The sequence below is a fragment of the Manihot esculenta genome, chromosome 13 (genome assembly GCF_001659605.2).
Source record: "Manihot esculenta cultivar AM560-2 chromosome 13, M.esculenta_v8, whole genome shotgun sequence".
In the NCBI taxonomy this organism is placed as follows: Eukaryota; Viridiplantae; Streptophyta; class Magnoliopsida; order Malpighiales; family Euphorbiaceae; genus Manihot; species Manihot esculenta.
Genome location: NC_035173.2, coordinates 36,751,477 through 36,772,569, shown reverse-complemented (window position 1 = coordinate 36,772,569; position 21,093 = coordinate 36,751,477). Strand labels below are relative to the sequence as shown.

Sequence of the window (21,093 nt, the reverse complement as noted above, 5' to 3'; positions counted from 1 at the left end):
TTAAGTATGAAACTAAATGAGTTTTTGCATGAAGAGTCCTTGGAGGAAAACCCAGGTTCGGCCGCCGAAAGTCAAGTTCGGCCGCCGAACATGCATGCGTTTTGGAGGCACGTTAGGCCCCCGAAAGCATGAGTTAGGGAAGTTCAGGTTCGGCCGCCGAAAGTCAAGTTCGGCCGCCGAACATTGCATGGATGCGGAGGCACATTCGGCCCCCGAACGTGGTCTGGCCAGCCACCTATAAAAGGGTCCCTTAGCCGAAAATGGGCGAGCTTTTTCTCCCCATTTCGGCCAAGGTGAGCATTTCGCCATCCTTCCCCTATCTTGAGTTTTTCCTTCCTTTTTCCATGATCTTTACAAGTTTATAACTTTGGTTTTGAAGATCTTTGAGCTTAGAACGAGTTTTGGAGCTTGGAGACCAAAAGTTGGAACTTCTCCCATCTCCAAGTTTAGATCTCCTCAACTCACGATCTTCAAGAGGTAAGAGCCGATCCTAAGCTCAATGTATGATTTAAAACAAGTTTTATGAAGTTTTAAGGGGTAGAATGCATGTTAGGTTATATGTTGAGTTTATGGGTTATGTTGATGTTATGAGCAATGTGTGTGGATTTTGTGTGTTTGAAGTGTTGTAGATGGGGTATATGCATGTTTGAGGCCCCTAGGAACTTGTATGCATGCTTTGGGTTGAAAAATATGCATGATTGGTAGGTTTGGAGGCGAGATGGGCAAAGGGAGCCAAGTTTCTGCCCTTTGGCAGAAACCAGGTTCGGCAGCCGAAGGTACTTTCGGCCGCCGAACATGGCTGGGGAGGCAGGCCTTTCGGCTGCCGAAGCTGCCCCCGAAGAGAGACTTTCGTCTCTGTCTGGCACTTTCGGCCGCCGAAGGTGCCGCCGAACCTAGCTGAGTTTCGTCTCTGTCCAGGACTTTCGGCCGCCGAAAGTGCCGCCGAAAGTGCCCTGTTCAGCCATTTCATGCATATTTTCTGTGATGTTTTCAGGATGTTTTAGGGGGTTTTTGGGGAGTATATTAGAGTTGTAATTACGTATGTTTGGTCCCTCATTTGAGTCCACCTGTGTAGGTTCGGACCCGAGGACCCCAGCAGTGAGTTCAGCTACTTCGGTGTTGTCAGAGTCAGCCAGAGGTGAGTGGAACTAAACATAATCTTTTAAATTAAATGTTTTATCATGTTCCATGCATCATGATTATGCAATAGGATGATTTCATTAGTTTCACGAATATGCCGCATTGCATCATTTATTGTTGATGTGGGTGAATGTTGGATGACCCAATTAGTCCATGACAGGAAGACCAGGACCCCATTCTACGGCCTGGCACGGAAATGTAAGACCAGGACCCCATTCTACGGCCTGGCACGATTGTGGACTCGAAGACCAGGAGCCCAGAGGAGGCCCTGGAATAATGGTAAGAAATGTATGTATGACAGGAAGACCAGGACCCCATGCTACGGCCTGGCACTATGTTAGCTTGGACTAATTGGTGACAAGTTCACCCAACCCTTATGTGAATTGTTTGTGTTATGATGCATTCCATTTGAGCATAGTGTTAATGTGTTTTACTAGCTCTACTCACTGGGCTTCTAGCTCATCCCTCTCCCTTTACCCCCAGGCTTGCAGGTACAGTATAGTGCGGGAGTCCGGATAGAGTAAAGAAGTCATGCTTGTGTAATAGATAGCAATGGATATGATCAAATTGTAATGTAAAAGTACAGTATAGTTATGTAATGAGATTTATGGATGTTAGTGTGTGCTTGACCATAGATTGTTGTATCCCTTTTACACATGATCTTAGAGTTTTTGATGGTGTTTATGTAAACCAACTCAACAGATGATATATCACCCATTGAGGGCACAGATGAGATCCCACAGAGGGATCAAGGTTATGTTCATGTTTATGCTCAGGTTGAGTTTGGTTAATGTTTATGAAAAGAAAAGTTTTAATTTTTATGCATGTTGTTGATCATGTATGGGATTATACAGGTTCACAGGTTCTATGTCAGGCTTGCTACGGGTCCCGGCGGCCTTAAGTCGACCCGGATCCTAGCGCCGGTAGCGGTCCGATTTTCGGGGCGTTACAGGGATAATTTTAATAATATGGATTTTATTATCAAAAACCATTTCAACCAAAACTCTACACTCCTATATTTTCAAACAAATTAAAGGAAGATAACAGAATCTAACTTAGTGAACAGTAGGCTATCACTGAAGAACACTTTTCAATCAACGTCGGATTGTTGGAATTCCACCAGAGACATGTCAAAAATGACCGGACGACTGTTGGGGAAGAAATTAGAAGTCAGACGAACGCCACACAAGCTCCCCCACGCCGTTGCGTGAAACTGGGGCCGAAACTTAAATCAACGCGTGAGCACCACTCGCGGAAGCTCTGATCACCGTTTTCTGAGGAACGGCTGGAAATGATACTGCGCCTCTCCTTAGATTGGCGGTGAGACCAAACGAATACCCAAACTTGGTGACCCAACAAGAAAATAGACAACCAAAACTAGATTGAAGGTTCTAATACCATATAACAAGACAAGAAATAATTAAATAATTTCAATAAATTTTCTCTATTAAAATAAGTGTATATATATATTATAATATTTTGTTAAGATAATTTTTAAAAATTTTCTATCAATTAATTAACTTATATTTATTAAATCTCTTCTAATTATGTATAAATTACATCACGAAAAGGTGTGCTGTAGGTAAGGCAAATGTTAGTGGGTGGAGGCGGGAAGTGTGCATGCAGCTGGTTTCCATTTAATTATATATATTCCTACTCTAATAGTAGTGGGGAACTGGGAGTGGAGGAAGCTTTGATTGGCAACTAATTAAAGTAATGTGATGTATATGCTTTTTTTTTTTTTTAGTGGTGCGGACGCGTACAGCCAATATGCGGGCATTTGGTACTCTATACTAGTGGATATGGTTCAGCCTGCAGTCTCTCTTACTCAGTTTGTGAGTGCTTCGCACACGTTTATGCTTTTTTTGGTTGTTTATGTGCCTGTATTATATTGCATTTCACAGATTTACATGTCTTATGGTGTTTTTAGGTGTTTCTGGAAATAGGAGAGACTTCTTCTTGGGGGGTCAACCCAAGTAACGGAAACAATCACATGATTCGAATATTCGAGGCACTTCTTCTGACTTGAATAAAGTAGGTTACTTCTTGAATTAGAGTGGATTCTGCAAATTTTTATCATATGATTACTAGCTAACATCAACATTTTAATGGGATCTTCCAACAGGAACCACTCATGTGGTCAATCATGATCATCATTCCTCGGTGTGTAAGCAGACTAGAACTGATCCTTGTAGCAAAATTGTGGTTTTTAAAAGACAATATCATTTAGAGTGTAAATGAATTGAAACATATTTTTAAAATTAAATCACATTAAAATTTTATCGACTCAAGCTCAATTTATTTTCAAAATTAAGTCAAATTCAATTTTTATTTAAAATTAAATTTTAAAAAATTCAATTTATTTACTCTATTTACAATTTTAAACACAAGTTTGAAATATTATATTTAAATTTAATAAAATTATACGTTTTATTTATTTGTGATTAAAGTGATGAATATAGACAAGACTTATGAAGAGAGAACATACATGTGAATTTAAAATGATTTATAAAATAACATTATTCAATAAATTTTAAATTGCTCTTCAAAAAGTGAAATGGTACAATTTAAAATATACAATTTATTAATAATCTACGCTATAACTATATTCAAATCTTCAATTTCAAATATTTAATATGTTTGTAATGAATTTTAATATGTAATTTCTATTTTTTAAAATTTAATAAGCTTGAAATAAAATAGTTTTAATTAAACTAAACCATCTCGCAAATTTACGTACGAGTAGACTCGTGAAGATTTGAAATGAAAAAATCCACTCGGAAACTTTAACAAGCCGAATAACTCGATTTAAATCTCTTTTTATTTCCAAGTCAATCTAAACTTTTATTCAACCAATCTCCAAATTGCTCGCAACCAGCCCTTAGTTTAGTTAATTGACATTACAAGCTTATTGTAGGAAAAACGTGTTTCTTAAGAATGACACTTGCATACTTCTTGTAAATTTTTAACTTTATCATTACGCACATGAAGTAAAATGTAAAGAATATGAAAATTGGAAAGAGGGACCAACTGCATTGATGCACTTTCTAGGCTTGTTTCTTTATGTACAAATGCACTTTGGCGGAAAACTCTAAAAAGACATCAAACAAAGTTGATACGATCTTTCCAAACCAGAAGCCATTGCTACCAACAGAAGTAGTAGTGTGTTTCATCCTTCCACTACCCACTAGAGTTGGTGACTTGGCTGGAGACTCTACATCGATGGCAAACGAACTTAGCAGGCACCGACTCAGAGTCGGGAATACCAGAACACCTAGTGTGCTGCCACACTCCACAAACATCACAAGCCAACATTCTCTCTCCGTCGTCATCCTTGGCACCACAACTGCAGTCAACAGTCCATCTCTCAATTCCTCTCTCCATTCTAAATTTGCAGAGACCATTTTTCCCGAGGCATCTTCCCCGTAGTCTAACAAATTCAGTTGACCCTAGCAAGAGTTTGACCTGGGTGGAATCATCAACACCACTATAGCCAAGAAGCTCTTCAGCATGAAATTTTTTAAACATCAAGTAAACTTCTTGAAATGCCCTTGACGCTTCAAGCTTGAGGTCAGAAACAGTAGCATTTGGGGGCAAGATAATTAGTTCTGGCGGGTGATTTGGAGCATTTTCTTCTGTCTGATCTATTATTTCCACATCACACGAGAGGCATATAACAGGTGGGCTAGTAGCTGATGACACTTTCTCAGCCATGTACTCTTTCACAAACTGTTTGCAGTCAAGAAGCTTTTCAGCTGAACCAATAGCAAGATCCCTAGTTGCTTCAGTTCCATAACTCACCATGGTCCTAGGGTGTAGCAAGCATTCATAAAGAAATCTCAGGTCTTGCATGAGGTTTTCTTCAGATGGACAGGTAATTATAGAAGAACCAATGCCAATATTGACACCATTTGAAGGAGGAGGATTTCCGGGCTCGAGCCTGCAACGAATTGAAATATTAAGATGTAGAAATTAACTGACTGGAAAAATTATAATGCATAAAATTTGAAATTAAAAAAAAAAAAGGAACAAGGCCAATAGACCATAATCCCAACTACACTACCCTACTAGCACCAGAATTCAACCTAATATTTGATCCAAACATTTGGGACTGCTTTCTAAGAATTTTTTTCTCAAAGTTGCATCATCAAGTAGAATCACGTATAAAAACCAAACAAACTAAAAAATTAAAATATTTCCCCAATACTCGGCCCTGAATTCACTATGTACACTAATAATATTGACATCGATGACATAAACTAGTTGCTAACCTATATTCAAAAGCGCCTGAATCAGGATTGCATCGGGTACCAACAACCATTCCATCAGCCGCTGGTTTGCCCCCAAGTTCCTTAAGGCAGAGATCAAGGAGCTCTGGAGGAGCCACTTTGCAAACAGCACCTCTCAAAGTACGCCAACTTACCCAGGTTGACCCAGACACAGCCCGGAGAACTCTGAGCATGGCTTCTTCAACACGTTCAACATCAGTCTTACTCCACGACGGAATAATCTCTGTGCAAGAACGACGCTTCTTGCAGGTAGAATCCTCAACGCTTGGTGGAGACTTGTGAGCATTTTGGATCAAACTTATCAAATAACAGAAGAGATCCCTTGTATTTACAAGCTCATGGTCTGACAAAGATTGATAAAAAGAGATTACATCCTGCAAGCGTGTCCGTGGCTTGCGCCCTTGAGAAAGAAATATGGACAAGGGTATGCTGGAGAGAGTTTCAACAGCTGACTTATAAGCATCAACAGTCAAAGCAAAACTACCAGCACCGAATTCATAACCCCAGTCACCATACCACGGACGGCCTTTGGTTATAGCATGAAGAAGCCTGTACTCTAATCCATATTTCTTCGACACATCCATTACACTGACCTTTCTGTTCATGTATATAAAAGAAAATAGAGATGGGTTTAACTAGCAGAAAGAATTGGATGAAAGATATGATACAAATGCGATTCATACTAATGTATAGGTTACCAATATCCAAAAGGATAAATAACAAAGATTAAGAATATAAAATTTTAAATGAAATTTGATCTGCAAAAATAATTTTAGCTTTTCAAAGCCTTTGATGTCAAGAGAACAATCTGACAAAAAGTAATAATGTTGACCAATTTTTGTCAAAAATATCACAAAGACAATCTGACAAAAAATGCATGTTCAATAATCCATAATGAAAGCATCATGATACATATATTCAATGGGAAATTCTTACCTAGACTGGGTTTACTCTACATGGACCGAAAAGTACAAATACATGGAGTTTAATGATTTTTATGTGTAACCAACTATAATTTTATGCCTTGCATCCATGTAGACACAATTCTAGGCAAGTTTTTCCTATGTTTCATACTAATCATAAATAGATCTTCAACTATTCTATGCACATTACGTACTTTGAGGTTAATCTATAATCTTTATCTTCACATTCAAACACTCAATCTCTACCATGAAATGTTAACTAATTATACTCGAAGAACCACACCAACGAATTGAAGATCTATTAGCAGACTTGAGGAAAATATTTTATGCAGAAAACATCCAGAACAAGATAAACTTGTAAAGCAGTGAGAATGAAATTGAACAATTTCAGACATGTAAAGAACTCAAACTGCAATCAAGCACACGAACCTGACTCCAAGAGTCTTACACAAACGATCCCAAAAGTCCATGATATGACATCCAGAAAGGATCTTGGAGCCCCCCTCTCTGCCATTGACCCTAAGAAGATGACCATAACCATTTGCATGGACAACCCCATGTAAAAGATGAGTGGTGTCTTCTAACTGATGATATATCCAATCTTCAACATCATCCGTAGTGGTCACATGGTTGCATGTCTTACATCTGAATTGCACAGTTCACAGGATGCATCAAATACCATTTAGATAGTAAAAACAAAAACATTAAATCAGTAAGAGGTAACAAACATGCAAGACATTAGTATTATTCCTTGCATGAACAAGCTAAATGAAGTAGAACTAAAGAATAAAGACGCAAAAAGCTGCAACAAAGATATCATTCAACAACATCCAACAAAACCATAATCCAGTGCTACTTGCTCATTATAGTCTTCAATAATAATCAGCATCTTTGATCATAATTTTCTAATATTGAATTAAAATCGGTAGAAAAAGTGAAGATAAACATAACTAATGTAATAAACAATCAGGACATATATTTTTAGATGGTTGAATATAAACTTACACTCTTATAGTTACAATTAAAATATTAAACACCTAAACTAAAATTGTAACCTATTAAACACCTGGAACTTATTGAAAATTATTAAAGTAAAACACAGATTAATCGTATTATCAACCATATTATAGAAATTATCAATCATATTATCATAATTTATTGGAAAATGTAAAGATTGATCACATATGTTACTAATTATATTCTAATTTGCTAACTGTGTTCTAATTTTTTTATAAATTGACAAAGATGAGTATAGTTTTATTATTTTATGAAAATTTAGATTTCAATTAGCAAAATCTCAATTCGAACTATTCTTTTACTTTGTTTTTAATAAATCATCAATAATATGGTTAATTTATGTTTAATTGTTGCAATTTCTACAAGTTTACGTGTTCAATAGATTACAATCAAGTGTTTAATGGATTGATATGAAATAGTATAGAGGTGTAAGTATACATTTGTCTAGTCTTAGATCATACAAAATGAGCATGTGTAACTCCAAGAACAACCCCTCCAGATAAGCATGCATTACATTACATAGAAGGATCATAAGGAAACAACAGGGTTTGGCAAGTCATAAACTTATATTGCATTGTAACCGCGCTCTGACCGTAGTCCAAACACATTACATTAGTGCCCATAGTCTAAATGCAGTCACAATTAAACGATAAAATAAAGGAACAGCACTCTAGCTCCAAGCAAATTATCACTGTGAAAATAAAGAAGAAAAACAAAAACAGATGGGCTCTGAAAGGGATATGTAACCAGTCTGACCTCAATTCTGAGATATGCAAGATATCTCCACAGCAAGTACATGGTTTATGATAACCACCAATGGAACTACCATCGGCCTTAATGATAAAATGGTAACGCTTACAGCATACTGGATGCCCACTCCATCCTATAAATTAACATAAAAAAACTATAAGATTAAGAAAGAGAATAATCAAGAATTAAGAAAAGGAACGGGAATACATGCACGAGTATATATATAAAAAGAAATCATGGTACATATAACAAAAAGTTCATTGATTTCGCACATTTCCGGTGGCAATACATGCACGAGTATATATATATATAGATAGATAGATAGATAGATATAGATAGATAAGATTAACTCAACTGACCAACATAAACAACTGTTATGTGTATGTTTTGTTAGTGAAAGTGAATATTGGTACCAATGGGCCACCTTTACTGACTCCAACCCATGAAGAGGCTCAACTAAAACGCTGTGCAACACCGCAGAGCTAATATATAAAAATAATACATTAACACCTTCAAGAAAAGAACAGCAATTATTTTATTACAGAAAGACTATCCACTAATTATAGAGTTTAAAATAAATTTAAAAAAAAAAGTATAGGTGACTTGTCAAAAGTGCATTGGCTAAATAATACTAAAAAGAAACTCACGACAGCAAAGCAAAACCAAACATCATGAAAGCCCCTTTCCCACAAGATAAGGACGACGCATCTCGATCGAATTTACAAATATGCCACCGCAAAAGGACAAGGATGATAGGGGTTGCCATCAAAATAAATAATAAACAAATAACGGCAGAGCGACTGCCGCGTGTAGCCTGCCATAAATTATATGTCATTATCAGCTAGGCCCCACATTGCCCACGCCTACAAGGCTACAAGTTCCCGTATGTCAATTTGTCCCCGTTTTCTCACGATACATTTCTCGTCCTAGTTTACCCTCTCTTTTTGTTTATTTTGCCGTCTCATTCTTCGCCTTCCTACCAACATCTTTGGGTGTTTCCAAGCTTCAGCTTTTAAATAAGAAACAATAAAAAAAAAAACCATCAAACAACAAACTGTTCATTTATGACGCCAGGTCCATCTCATGATATAAACAATTCGTTTATTCGCGATAATTTAATTTTATTTTTGAGAAAGGAATTATAAAAAAAAGGACATAAGCGTTGGATTTCCCGCCTAGAGACTGGTAACCGGCGGAAAACCGGAATGAAAAAAGTTGCAATGACTCGATGTCAACTGACTCGGAACTCACCGACGACTCGGCACTGGTCGCAATACACAGATCTGGATTTAGCGACATCCTCCTCAACGATATCCAAACAGACAACCGCGGGGGCCGAATCAAGGCCTTCCTTCAGATCACCGACTCGAAAGGAGATCTGCCACGTCATTAGATGAGGAAAGAGCGAAGATGGCGGAGGGACAAGTGCATGCTCCATCAAAAAAGCCTTGATGTTGGTCCTGAAGGGCCCCCGTGGAGGTTCAAAGCCGGAAGGGAAGGTAAGAAAATCACAGAGATCGGCAGTGACTCTCCTCTTCATTCTCTTCAAAGGTCTTCCGTTGACAACCATATCAGCGGCGCGTGGATTCAGGTTGGTGGCGCGTGAGCTAGATCTGGAAGTGCAAACGTCTGGATTTGTGCGGAGCAGCTCAGAAGGTAGCAGATCTGGCGGATCTGACGGAGGAAAGTGCAGGGGAAGAGAGATAATGGGTGGATTTAAGAGTTGGGAAGAAGGAAAGGGAGAGAGTAAAAGAAGAGGAGGGAAAAGAGAACGTTCGGTTTTTTAGGGTTTTCTGTTAGTGTTTGGAAACAGGGATTGAGATTTCATCAAACATCATCATAACCATCTGTTATTATTTTTATTTTTAGATTTTGATTATAATTTTTTAGTTGAATATTTTTTTGGGAATCGCAACAAAAGCAAAGTCGGTTTAGGAGAGTAGAGCACGGAAGGGAAAAAAAAAAAGGTGTGTTGGGTAGGGGAGAAAGCTAGGACGTGTTTATAGTCAGTCTTATGGAAATCGAAATCCTGGCCGCTAAGCAAGTTTACAACTTACTAATCTTATGCGAATTACGTCAATGCCCCACCAAACAAGCAGATAGTTACACAAATACCACTGCATCAAGACGGATTAATTTTAGAAAAATTAATTAATTAATTTTTTAATTTCAAAATATATAATACATTTATATTTTTTAAAAAAATTTATTTATTAATTTTAATTATTAAATATTTTATTATTTAATTTATATAATTTAAAAATATATTAATTAATTTTTTAAATTTATAAAAAACTTATTAATTAATTTGAGAATATTTAATAATTTAAATTAATAAATAATTAATTAATATATTTTTTAAAATATTAAAATTGTTAGAATGTATTTTTGAAAAAGATGATATGAATTTTTTTATAATATAAAAATTAAATAATAATGTTTTTATTTTATTTTAACACAATTATTAATAATGAATTTGGATATTTTTGAATATCCAATCTAATTAAATTCTAATAGAATTAATTTAAATATTTATAATCAGATTTAAAAGATAATATTCGTGATAAATTTAAATTTTATTTATAGACACTTAAAATTTATTTATATAAATAATTAATTTAATATAAAAATATATAGTTTATAATAATATTTATAAAATATTTTATATATTTTTATTTAAAAATTAAAACTTAAATATTTTTAAAAATATTAAATTTTGAAAATTATTAATGAAAAATATTTTTTTTATAAATTTTTAATTAAAATATATAAAATTAACTGTTTAATTTTTATCTAATAATAATAATCAAATTTAAAATAAATTTAAATAATTTATATTAATTTTTAATTAAATTTTAAATAAATATTTTAATATAAATCGAGTTTAAATTCAAATAGTTTAATTTTTCAGATATACTATCCGTTTATATTTATATTAGTAATGTGGTTTAAATGTATATATAAGTTTTCTTAAACTTTACTTTGATCATTAATAAAATTTCAGTGATATGCTATGATCAATATACACATTAATTTTTATTTATATCCATAAACTTATATAAATGTCTGTATGATAAAAAATTTTCTAAAATCGTGAATTTAATTTATTTTTTTAAACTTTTATTAAAATATTCATAATAATTTTCATTTAAAAGTTATAGTCAACTTAAACATTAAATTTTCATTTATTTTTTTCTGTTTATTTAAAATTATAATTAGCTTAAAATTTTATAATTTGATTTTAGACTTTTTATAAAAAAAAAAATTGATACGTCTAGTGAATTTTAATTTTTATTGATTTTATTTTTTTTCTATATACATTGATATTATATATAATTCTTTTTATTTTTTATTTATATATGCTAATAATTCAATATATTCACATCTTAGTTGATTGTTAATCACATTTTATATACAAAATATTTATACATTAAATAATAGATAAGTTATCACAAGAAAATTGGTGATATTAAAATATAGGAAATTTAATGACACCCAAATTGAAGTTTTTGGAGAGATTTTCCAAATATTATGGATTAATTTGTAATTTTAACTAATCCTCGTGATGTTTTGAAATTAGTAATTTTTAGTATCTAGCTTTTATCAATAAAAGGTTGACTGTGTTGGCAGCAGTTCGTTGTTGACTCAAATTGATAAATAAATAAATAATAATTAAAAGAAAAACCAAAGCAAATTTGATTGAGAGGTTATCCATTAGACAACAATGGGTCCCATTTTTCCTTTTCCTCGACTATCTTTCATTTTGTTATACCATGACTCTTTACTCTTTGTACACAACGGCAGTAAAAAGTCTTTGATTTAAAATTAAATTAAATAAATTAAAAATTTATGAGAAATGAATTTTTTAAAAAATAATTCATTTAAACTAAATAAAATCTATAATAATATTCTTATAAAGAGTTATTTTTTATTTATTTTAACTATTTTTTTAGTTCTGAAAATAAATTAACAATATTATTTTTAATTTAATTGACTTGTAAATTAAACCAAGTGGGCTCTTAGTTAAAAATGGATAAAAAAAAATGACAAAAGAAAAGGAAAAAGAAAGATGCAGAGGAGATAAAAATAACCTGGTTTCAATCGCGGGGCTCTTATGACTCATGAGCCAAAAGATCGTCCACTGAGGTGAAGTAAATCTACTCTCCTCTTCTTTGCTCTTTCTCTGATTTTCTGTATCTGATAGCAGTTTAGCAAATTCTTCGGTTTTTTGCGGAATTCTATTTAGCTCAATATTGAGCTGAATTGATTTTAGGTGCAAGTTACTCGCACCAAAAGCATCTATTTTTTGTTTCCTGTTATTTAATTTCAATAACACACAATGTGAACTCTTTTAAGTAGTTCTGTACAATTTTTAGTTTATTAGAATTTGGGTTTGAAGAATTTATTCTTATGGTTGTAAATTTAGTATTTATTGCTGGGAATTATTGTTCTTGTTCTCTGGGCATCGAGATGAACGAGGTGCCCATTATGAGAGCAATCCTGTTAGTAATCGTCTCCTTGCTCATTTGTATGAATGATATGGTATTGCATCCACTCAAATATTGTGCCGTTGATGCTGATGTAATTTTTCTAAATCAGCATATGATGTTCTTGAATCATCAATAGCAATAAAGCGGAAATTTTGGATATTCTTTTGTATTTAGCGAGAACCAGGGGTTTGGATGTTCTAATCAGATTTACACTAAAGCAACTGCATCATATACTTAGAATGATAGTGTTTGGATATTCACTTCCAAGTTCACACAACAAATTGGAGCTGAAAGTTCCACTATTTAGGTGAGGGATGAAATTTAGCATTTGGCAGTGGTGATGAAGATGCAAAAATTTTGAATTAGAAAGACTAGTAAGACTAGAGGAGATCCCTATTTTTAGGAAGAAATGGTTTGTAAGAGGTCATTTTTAGGGTCTTCGGCATTCATTCGTCTCAAAACAAAATTGGGCTACCCTTCCTTCGCTACTGGCAATCCATATTCTGCTCGTAGATGAATCCAAAAGACAGAGCAACAGGCTGCAACTGAAAGAAGGAGGTCGATTGGGTGTTGACAGAGGTTTACTTTTCCTTTCCGTGAAGTTTTTGTTCCAGAAGTAAGAAGAATCAATCAAAGAAAGGAAGGAGCCCTAGCACTCGAAATGCAGGTTCTTCCCTTACCAATGCGACTCCAGGGGAGAAGGAAGGTAAGGCAGCAGTCCCAGTTTCTTAAGATAATATATTCAGTAATCGAGAACAATAGCCTACTTATCAAATGAAGAGAAAAAGAGCTAGAGCTTTAAGGCCTAGGGAACCCAGATTGATGCTTATCTTTTTCCGGTCATTACTCACTGTTATTTCTGCCCCCTGCAGACAACCAAAGTATATTTGACTGGCATTTTAAAGTTCCTTTGTGAACTAGCTTGGAATCCTTATCTTGCGAGTTGGTGTTGAAATTAAATTTTTGCATTACTGATAAGGGCTGAGCTCTGGGAGGTTGATCTGGCGATCCTGCAAGGTAGGATACAGTTAGAGAGGCATTGGAGCTTTTCTGATTGCCAGCTCTGATGGTAAATTTAGAAGTCTGGTTTTGAGGACAAGTAACTGGAGATATATTCAGTTACCAGTTTTAGGAGTTGGAGGTCCTTTATGTATTTGTTTGTGAGGGCCTCCATGGTTTCTCTAATGTTGTTGCTTTTGGACAGTGACGTATTGTGTCCTGATCGAATTCTTGTTTAGTGTGGCCAAACCATTATCAAATTATTTTGCATACTAGTTCAAAATCCTTATTTATCTGGTGAGTAGACAATGAAATTAAACTTTACATTATCAACGTTGGTTTTTAGTGACAAGTTATTGTGTACGTATTTTAAATCTTCTTTACTTTTGAATAAAAAGAATAAAATCTATTTCTGTTATATTTGCTCTTTCCCAGTGATAAACTGTAATCCAAGTATGCTGCATGATAAAAGTTTCAATTTTCCATTATGCTCATTTTTAGTAAAGAGTTGAGACCAGAAAAAGCAAAAGGGATAGCCAAAGTAAAGTTTTGGGAAACAGATCAGAATATTTTTTCCTCTTTTTGTAATATTTATAGTTGCATAAAATTTTTATTATAACCTGCAGGTTTTAACTTCCTTTGGCTGCAGCTAATGGCAACCATAACGACATTTCCTAATCATCCAAGAATTGCTAGGCTTCCTTATAAAGAGTGTGGTGGATCTGGAGATGTAGTTGTAAGATGCATAGCATGCTTTCATAAGGCTGCTCTTTCCTTTGACCAGAAACTCTATTCTCAATGTTCTTATCTCTATTTTGCTGAACCATATTGCGACAGAAATTTCAGGCAAGTGACCTGAGCAATTCTCTATAATGTTGATGCATTTGGTTGTTTGTTCTGCAAGGATATTAGGAACATGCAAGTAGATCCTTAGCCTGAGAATGTTATAATGAATGGGGTTGGACATTTTGAAGTGGAAGATAAATTGAAATTTGTGGAATGTAAATTTGAACATGGTTTGTTTGGTCCTGTAGTAAATTTGTGATATTTCTTTTTCTTTAACCTAATGAGTCGGTTCTCAACATCCTTGTATAAATCCTTAATTGCCTGCCCCATGTGAGTTCATGTACACACTTAGACATGCACAATGGCCATTAGGCCAATACTTGGTAAAGTTTACCCTCAAATAGTCAAATTAAGATGTATGTGTTATAGACTGAACTCATTGTTTCAAGTAAACCTTAGAATATGCAAGCGGATGTTTATTTTCTCTTATTTTCAGCAAAGCAAATAGTACTTTGAGATCTCTATGTGTTCATTCTTTAATGGAATGAGCTAAGAGTAATAAAAGGTTACTCGGACTGTATTGTTAACATTATTGCTTAATATTATTTTGATTTTTTGTCTGAATTGCACAGGAAGAGAGAGTGGCAGATTAGGAGTAGTGTAGGTAGCGGTGGATTGGATCCTTCTACATCAAATAGCACTAGTGGTGGAACACGATTGGTTAGGGCCATCCAAACTTTGCAGACCAAGATAGTTGCAAGGATTGAAGATATAAGGAAAAATCTCCCAGTAAAGTTACTCTTTTTTTTGGTGGGATTTTATTGTGCTACTGCCTTTGCCACTGTTATTGGTCAGACAGGTGATTGGGATATTCTATCTGCCGCCTTGGCTGTGGCAATAGTGGAAGGCATTGGAGCCCTTATGTACAGAGCTTCTTTTCGCATGTTCAACAATATTAGGAGCCTTATAACCATGTTTAACTACTGGAAGGCTGGGCTTTCTCTCGGACTATTCTTGGATTCATTTAAATATGAATTTGATGACATTATGAACTGCAGTAATCCTTTTTACTTTGAAATGGATATATTCACTATCTTCTTGTGAAAGTCAAATGTTTTTCTTTTTTCTTTTTTATTTTTAAATTTTAAACATAATTTGTATGTAAGCATTTTGAAGCAGCGATGAAGCTCAATATGTTAATATGTAAATATCTTTGTGAAGCAAGTTGCCTGTTGGGGCATTTGTTTTAGATGCATTTCGTTTGCTACATCCTTCTATGTTTTCAGGATTTGCCTTAAAGAGAGTTATATGTCTTTAAATGTTGAGTTTGTTCTGGGAGATCAGATAACATTATCATACCTTTTCTTGGATGCCATAATCAGTAAAAATGCTCTGTTTTTGCCACTTCATTAATATCTTGTAGGAAATTTCAGAAGAATAAAAATAACTGATGCAGTATCTTCCAAGAAGAATCTAACAGTTTGACACTTGCTTGGCATTTGGTTCGAAGCAATATCTTCCTAAAATGTTTCGTGTCCTAGACTATAATATTACTAACATTTTCTACTTTTTAGTTCATATTATGACCGAGTTTTAAATTCGAGAGATAATATCAACAGATTTGAATTAAAATTCTTAGTCGCATTTTCTCTGTCTTGCCTGAAACAACATGCGGTGAAAATTGGTTTGTAATCATGGTAATCTTATTTACTGATGCTTCTCATTGTTAATTAATGGTCAAACAGAGGTTAATTACATTGGTAAAACGGCCAAGTGAATTTCGTGACATAATGAGAGAGGACGCACAAAGTTTATCAAAGATTAGACTCTGAAAAAACACTTGTGAACTAGATGTGATTACAATACAATGTCTTTTTTCAAGTTATCAAGTTCCATTAGGCTTAGACTACACAAGGAGGGGTAGTCTTCCCTCTTCCTAATTAAATCCCACGAAACAACTCTCTTTCTCCACAAAGGAGTTGTCCTTTAATTTAAGACTTTTTGACACGCTAAATTTGAGATACAAAACTGGTGGCAAAACAGGGCCACTTATTACAAACCAAACTTCAGAATCACAAACGATTACATATGCATGTCTTTTCTTTTCTAAGAACAGAGTCTTGTGTGACAGAAGGAAATAAATATAGAAATCCAAACTTGACAAGTATGAAATATGTGTCTCTCACTAGAAATATATCCATGAGAGAGAGAGAGAGAGAGACTTGATGAATGGAGAAGGAAGCAGTAGCAAATTGGGAGTGAAAAAATCAACTCTAGCCATAACCAAGAACGGCTATGGGTTCACTGGACGAACCGAAGGATCAGACCAAAATATCTCCTCAGGTTATCTCAGCTTTAATCAGGAGGGAAGAAAAAGACACACACAAACACATGCTACGAGTGAGAATATCAAAAAAGCATGCATGCATGAGCTCTAGGTTTGAAAAAAACAACGGCTCTTGCATATCTGTCAAAATTGAGCTAGACCCCCCAATGGTTTAGCCCCAATGAATTCTTTACAACTAAAACTGATTAAGAAACAAATGCAATTAAATTAATTATGAGCAAAGAATATATCTTCCCTTTCCAAAAGAGAAGAGGAGAGGAGAGTAGAGGATATGTAAGAAGTAAGAGCAAACTGCCCTGTTGATGTTAGCAAAAACAGCCTCAAATGGGCATCCCATGCCCAGTGACTCTGCACAGGATGATTTTGATGAATGTGAGTTACAGTCCCGTACTGTTTCCCATTCTATGAACTTAGTTCTATATATCGTCTAACTAGTCTAACCCATCTCGGACAAATTGCTTCACGTGATGAAGATATTATCGAGAAGTATGGCTGATGAAATAAGGAGTCCCTAGCTATTATGGAGTTGAGAGAATATAAGAGTCCCTAGCTTATATGGAGTTGAGAGAGAAGAGAGAAACCGATCGAGATCAGTAGTCAAGGCGTTAATAATTAAGTAAGAGTATAGCTCAAACGCTGCTGATGGGGCGAAGAGAGTTTGTCTGAGAAGGATAATGGGGTGCCAAGGCAGCAACAGTTGGAGCAGCAATAGCCGTACTCACACTTGGACCTGCAATATTGAATGCAATTAGTGCCTAACTAGAATATACTAGGAAATTGGCTACGAAAGAATTTAGAGTATATATATTCACAGACCAGCGGCTGCCTGCGAGTGTGGGATGGCATTCACTGAAATTGGTGGGCTATAGTGCTGTGGGACACTGGATGTAGCAATAAACGGATACTGGAAGTGGTGTTGAGGATACTGGAAATCGAACCCTACCCCATATTGCATGTACGGGTAGAAACTTGAATTTGAATTAGCAATTGTTCCATTTGCCACTGTTCCATATACAAGATACTGGCTGCTTGTTCCTCCAAATGAACTATAGTAGCTCTGCATGCAAAAGCATCCAGAAACGCAATTACTCATTACATACACACGCTTGCCTAGCTGAGAAAATCAGCTGATAAGAGTAGGAATCAGAACAAACCATGGGGCATGTGTAGTTGGGAGCGTACCTGGAAATAATGGATTAAAGAAGGATTAACAATCAACCACCCAAAATGTTACTCACATGCGCATATAAAAGAAAACGCCATGGTGATGAATCTTTTTTTGCAGGTAAAATACTAGCTAGGTGATACATCTATTCTACTGTTTTAATCATCCGAGGCTAAACAAGAATTTTTTAGCTGTTTAGCAACTAATGGGCATGTGAGAATTTCACGTGAGCATGATGCTTGCACGTGACAATGGTCAAACTTGTAGCCAGTAATCATGATACATGCATGAAGATATCACATGAATTACTGATCAAGCATATAGATATGGTGTATTAGGGCTTAATTGTATATTTGGTGAAAAGAGAGTATATAATGAACTGGCAATGCACATGGGAGATTCATAATTAGGAGGAAAAAAGCTTACCCATATAGAGCAGTGTAGGGGATTCCTTGTTGGATGGCATAATGTGGAAGAGTTGGCGTTGAATGAAAAGGTAGACTCCCAACCCCACCTGTGTGGAAAGATTTCATCACCCTGAAGTTCCTGCCTCCTACTATAGATCATACATATTTCTCCAATGTATTAGCTTTTATTTTCATTCACATTCAAACTCCATCAAATATACTTGCATATTAATTAAGCACAAACAGTTCTCATCCATTCTCCTTATCGATCATATGGTATATAAACATATATATGATGAGTTTGTAGTGATGAATTTTTTCTTTTCTCACAAGATTTCTTTCATTCGATAATAACAAAGACCATGAACAGTGAAATTTCTTAAAAGATGAAAAAGAAAAAAGAAAAAGAAACAGAGAATAAAGCAACATGAAAGTACCATGCTGTGGGGTGGAAGGTCTAGATCTTTGAACACCCAAAGAAGCAAGGTTACAGTTTGCTCTTCTTCCATCTATCACAGGGGAAGGATCCACACAAGCTTTCCTGGCGGCTTCTGCTTCTTTAAAAGTTACCTAAGAACGGAATCAATACTTCTCATAAACTTATTCATAAACTCCTATTACTATCAGATCTATATATATGAGTTAGTTCAATACGCTTTAACTGTGTATATATAAAAAGATTCATTAGAAATAAGTATATATACTAATTTAGATGCGAATGAGAAAGGAGAAAAACTAATGAAAATTAACTTACGAATCCATATCCTTTGGATCTTCCAGTATTCTTATCAATGATAACTACAGCTTCCAAGATCTCTCCAAACTGTTGGAAGTATTTCTTCATAGTCTCCTTCTGGGTCTCCCATGCTAAGCCACCAACAAACACCTTGGTGTAAGTAGTATCTCCAAATTGACTTCCCATATTAGTTGAACTCATCTCTTCTCCTTCAAAAAACCCTCTTCTTTTGTTCTTCTTGTATATATAGTGAAGACGATCCTCCTCTTTTCTCTTAATCCTGTGATCTAATAATATCTTCAAAACAATATTGGAGATGAGTTTTTGTTACGCAGAGAGACAGAAGGTGATGCAATTATCTAATAGCTAGGTCAGGAATCGCCAAGCGAGGGAGAGAGAGAGAGAAGAAAAGTAAGGAAAAGGTGACAAAGAGATTACAGGGACGTGTAGTATATAGTAGTTAATCCCCACCACTGTATTATTATTGGCCCTCTTCACCCCTAGGCATCAATGCATGTTATTTATATATATAATTTGTAGATTCATCCATTTATTCGTATTTTGAATCACAATGAACCGGATTATAGGAGAAATTTTAATGTGAGTTGGGTGCAGAAAGTCAATTAAGATCTAAGAACTTCTTCAGCCGCCAATGTCCTCAACCGAAAGTTAACACCCTAAAAACATGACCTAGTCAACACTTGAATAGCTTTTAGTGACACATTGGGGTGAGCATTCGAAATCTCATATTTATAAAAATCAATTCAAATCGATTTTGATAAAAATAAATCGAATTAAATTAATCTAATTCAATTTGATTAATTTAAATTTTTAATAAATTTTTTATTATTTATATTTTATTTTTAATATTTTAAAATTTAATTAAAATATTTTAATTTTAATATGATTTTATCTCTGTATTATTAAAAATAATATATTATTATTATTAATTGATTTAATTTATTTTTTTATTTTTTTATTAAAAATAAATTGAATTAAAATAATTAAAATTTTTAAAATTAAAAATTAAATTAAATTAAAATAATTAAAAAATAAATTAAAATTTTAAATTAATTTAATTTAAATAATTTTATCAACTTAAACCGAATATTACCTAAATAAATTTTTATCCTAACCCTCGATATGACAACCGCTTGATTAATTTCTTTAAAAGGATGGGCCTGGCCTTTGATAGTGCTCACTACCAACCCCTTTCATCTTTTTTCATCGCATTATTTATTTATTTAATATAAAAAAAAAAGTAGCTTTGTCGTCAGACTATGAGCTCCACAATTGGCCATAACCTCAGGCCTACACCATAGCAAGTAGGCCATGCATGCATTGGATACTTTGATTTTGTTTTGCTTTCACAGAGGAAGATAATTAGTAGTTAACAGTGTTTCCTTAATCGCATGAGAACATTTTTTCAAAATCCTTTAATTTTAATTCACTAAATTAATTTATACTCTATATAAAAGTGGAAAGGGTTAAACTTTTAAATTATTTACAAATCAATTAATTTAATTATTTAAGTAGTTGATAATTTTATTATTTAAAATTTAATTTTTAAAATGGATTATAATTATATTTTAAATTAATTTTAATTAGTTAAGTAAATATTAAAAGATTTATAAAATTATAATAAGATTAAAATTCTTAAATAGGGATATATATTAGATTATAATTTTATTATTTTAAATTGATTTTGGAGTTTATTAAGAAAATCTAAAATAAAGATTTAAATGAATTTAAATACTATTAAATTAATTTTAAAATAAAAATTATTAAAATAATATGTTTAAATATTAGATAAATATTAAGAAGATTATTAAAATAATAAATTCATATTTTAAAGTATAAATTAAATAAAAAGTTAAATTTAATTAATGAATATTAAAAAATTAAAATAAAAAGTACAAATTAATAATTTAAAAATTATTTCAATTAAACATCTCTATTTTTTAAAAATTTTATAATTTATCTATATTATATGAAGGAGAATTTTTTTTATTTGTTAAATTAATTTTAAGAATTAATTAAGAAA

The 21,093-nt window shown here is 33.8% G+C and overlaps 3 protein-coding genes across 8 annotated transcripts; 1 reads left to right on the top strand and 2 right to left on the bottom strand.

Moving 5' to 3' along the window:
* Positions 1–4,147: 4,147 nt before the first annotated feature.
* LOC110629836 (PHD finger protein At1g33420) lies at positions 4,148–10,108 on the bottom strand. 2 transcript variants are annotated; one of them, XM_021776991.2, is made up of 5 exons: positions 9,371–10,108; positions 8,126–8,252; positions 6,782–6,997; positions 5,412–6,026; positions 4,148–5,080 (listed from the first exon to the last, which is right to left on the bottom strand). In XM_021776991.2, exons 1-5 carry the CDS (start codon positions 9,687–9,689, stop codon positions 4,321–4,323), a joined length of 2,037 nt encoding a protein of 678 aa, XP_021632683.1. In that variant the 5' UTR covers positions 9,690–10,108; the 3' UTR covers positions 4,148–4,320. The 2 variants fall into 2 exon arrangements, with proteins under 2 accessions (XP_021632683.1, XP_043805556.1); XM_043949621.1 differs by lacking the exon at positions 9,371–10,108 and adding an exon at positions 8,475–8,499.
* A 2,033-nt stretch (positions 10,109–12,141) lies between these two features.
* LOC110629434 lies at positions 12,142–15,643 on the top strand. 3 transcript variants are annotated; one of them, XM_021776403.2, is made up of 3 exons: positions 12,142–12,265; positions 14,235–14,454; positions 15,027–15,643. In XM_021776403.2, the coding sequence occupies exons 2-3, from the start codon at positions 14,261–14,263 to the stop codon at positions 15,496–15,498; spliced, it is 666 nt and encodes a 221-aa protein (XP_021632095.1). In that variant the 5' UTR covers positions 12,142–12,265; positions 14,235–14,260; the 3' UTR covers positions 15,499–15,643. The 3 variants fall into 3 exon arrangements, with proteins under 3 accessions (XP_021632095.1, XP_021632096.1, XP_043805704.1); XM_021776404.2 differs by having other exon boundaries at positions 12,143–12,265; positions 14,258–14,454; XM_043949769.1 differs by lacking the exon at positions 12,142–12,265 and adding an exon at positions 12,295–12,392.
* A 572-nt stretch (positions 15,644–16,215) lies between these two features.
* Positions 16,216–19,553, bottom strand: LOC110629469 (RNA-binding protein 24-B). 3 transcript variants are annotated; one of them, XM_021776454.2, is made up of 6 exons: positions 19,068–19,553; positions 18,751–18,883; positions 18,333–18,420; positions 17,896–17,923; positions 17,558–17,798; positions 16,216–17,471 (listed from the first exon to the last, which is right to left on the bottom strand). In XM_021776454.2, exons 1-6 carry the CDS (start codon positions 19,248–19,250, stop codon positions 17,371–17,373), a joined length of 774 nt encoding a protein of 257 aa, XP_021632146.1. In that variant the 5' UTR covers positions 19,251–19,553; the 3' UTR covers positions 16,216–17,370. The 3 variants fall into 3 exon arrangements, with proteins under 3 accessions (XP_021632146.1, XP_021632144.1, XP_021632145.1); XM_021776452.2 differs by having other exon boundaries at positions 18,333–18,462; positions 19,068–19,552; XM_021776453.2 differs by having other exon boundaries at positions 18,333–18,459; positions 19,068–19,552.
* Between the last annotated feature and the right edge of the window lie 1,540 nt (positions 19,554–21,093).

Bases quoted from the DNA above. Each gene is read 5' to 3' on its own strand.
- LOC110629469 (XM_021776452.2), bottom strand. From the start codon at position 19,250: ATGAGTTCAACTAATATGGGAAGTCAATTTGGAGATACTACTTACACC. The intron at 18,884-19,067 runs GTAAGTTAATTT...TTCCGTTCTTAG, and splicing joins GATCCAAAGGATATGGATTC to GTAACTTTTAAAGAAGCAGA. The intron at 17,472-17,557 runs GTCTGTGAATAT...TCAATATTGCAG, and splicing joins ACACTCGCAGGCAGCCGCTG to GTCCAAGTGTGAGTACGGCT.
- LOC110629434 (XM_021776403.2), top strand. From the start codon at position 14,261: ATGGCAACCATAACGACATTTCCTAATCATCCAAGAATTGCTAGGCTT. The intron at 14,455-15,026 runs GCAAGTGACCTG...TGAATTGCACAG, and splicing joins TATTGCGACAGAAATTTCAG to GAAGAGAGAGTGGCAGATTA.
- LOC110629836 (XM_021776991.2), bottom strand. From the start codon at position 9,689: ATGGTTGTCAACGGAAGACCTTTGAAGAGAATGAAGAGGAGAGTCACT. The intron at 8,253-9,370 runs GTGAGTTCCGAG...GTTAATTTATAG, and splicing joins CGACCAGTGCCGAGTCGTCG to GATGGAGTGGGCATCCAGTA. The intron at 6,027-6,781 runs GTTCGTGTGCTT...ATACATGAACAG, and splicing joins TGTAAGACTCTTGGAGTCAG to AAAGGTCAGTGTAATGGATG.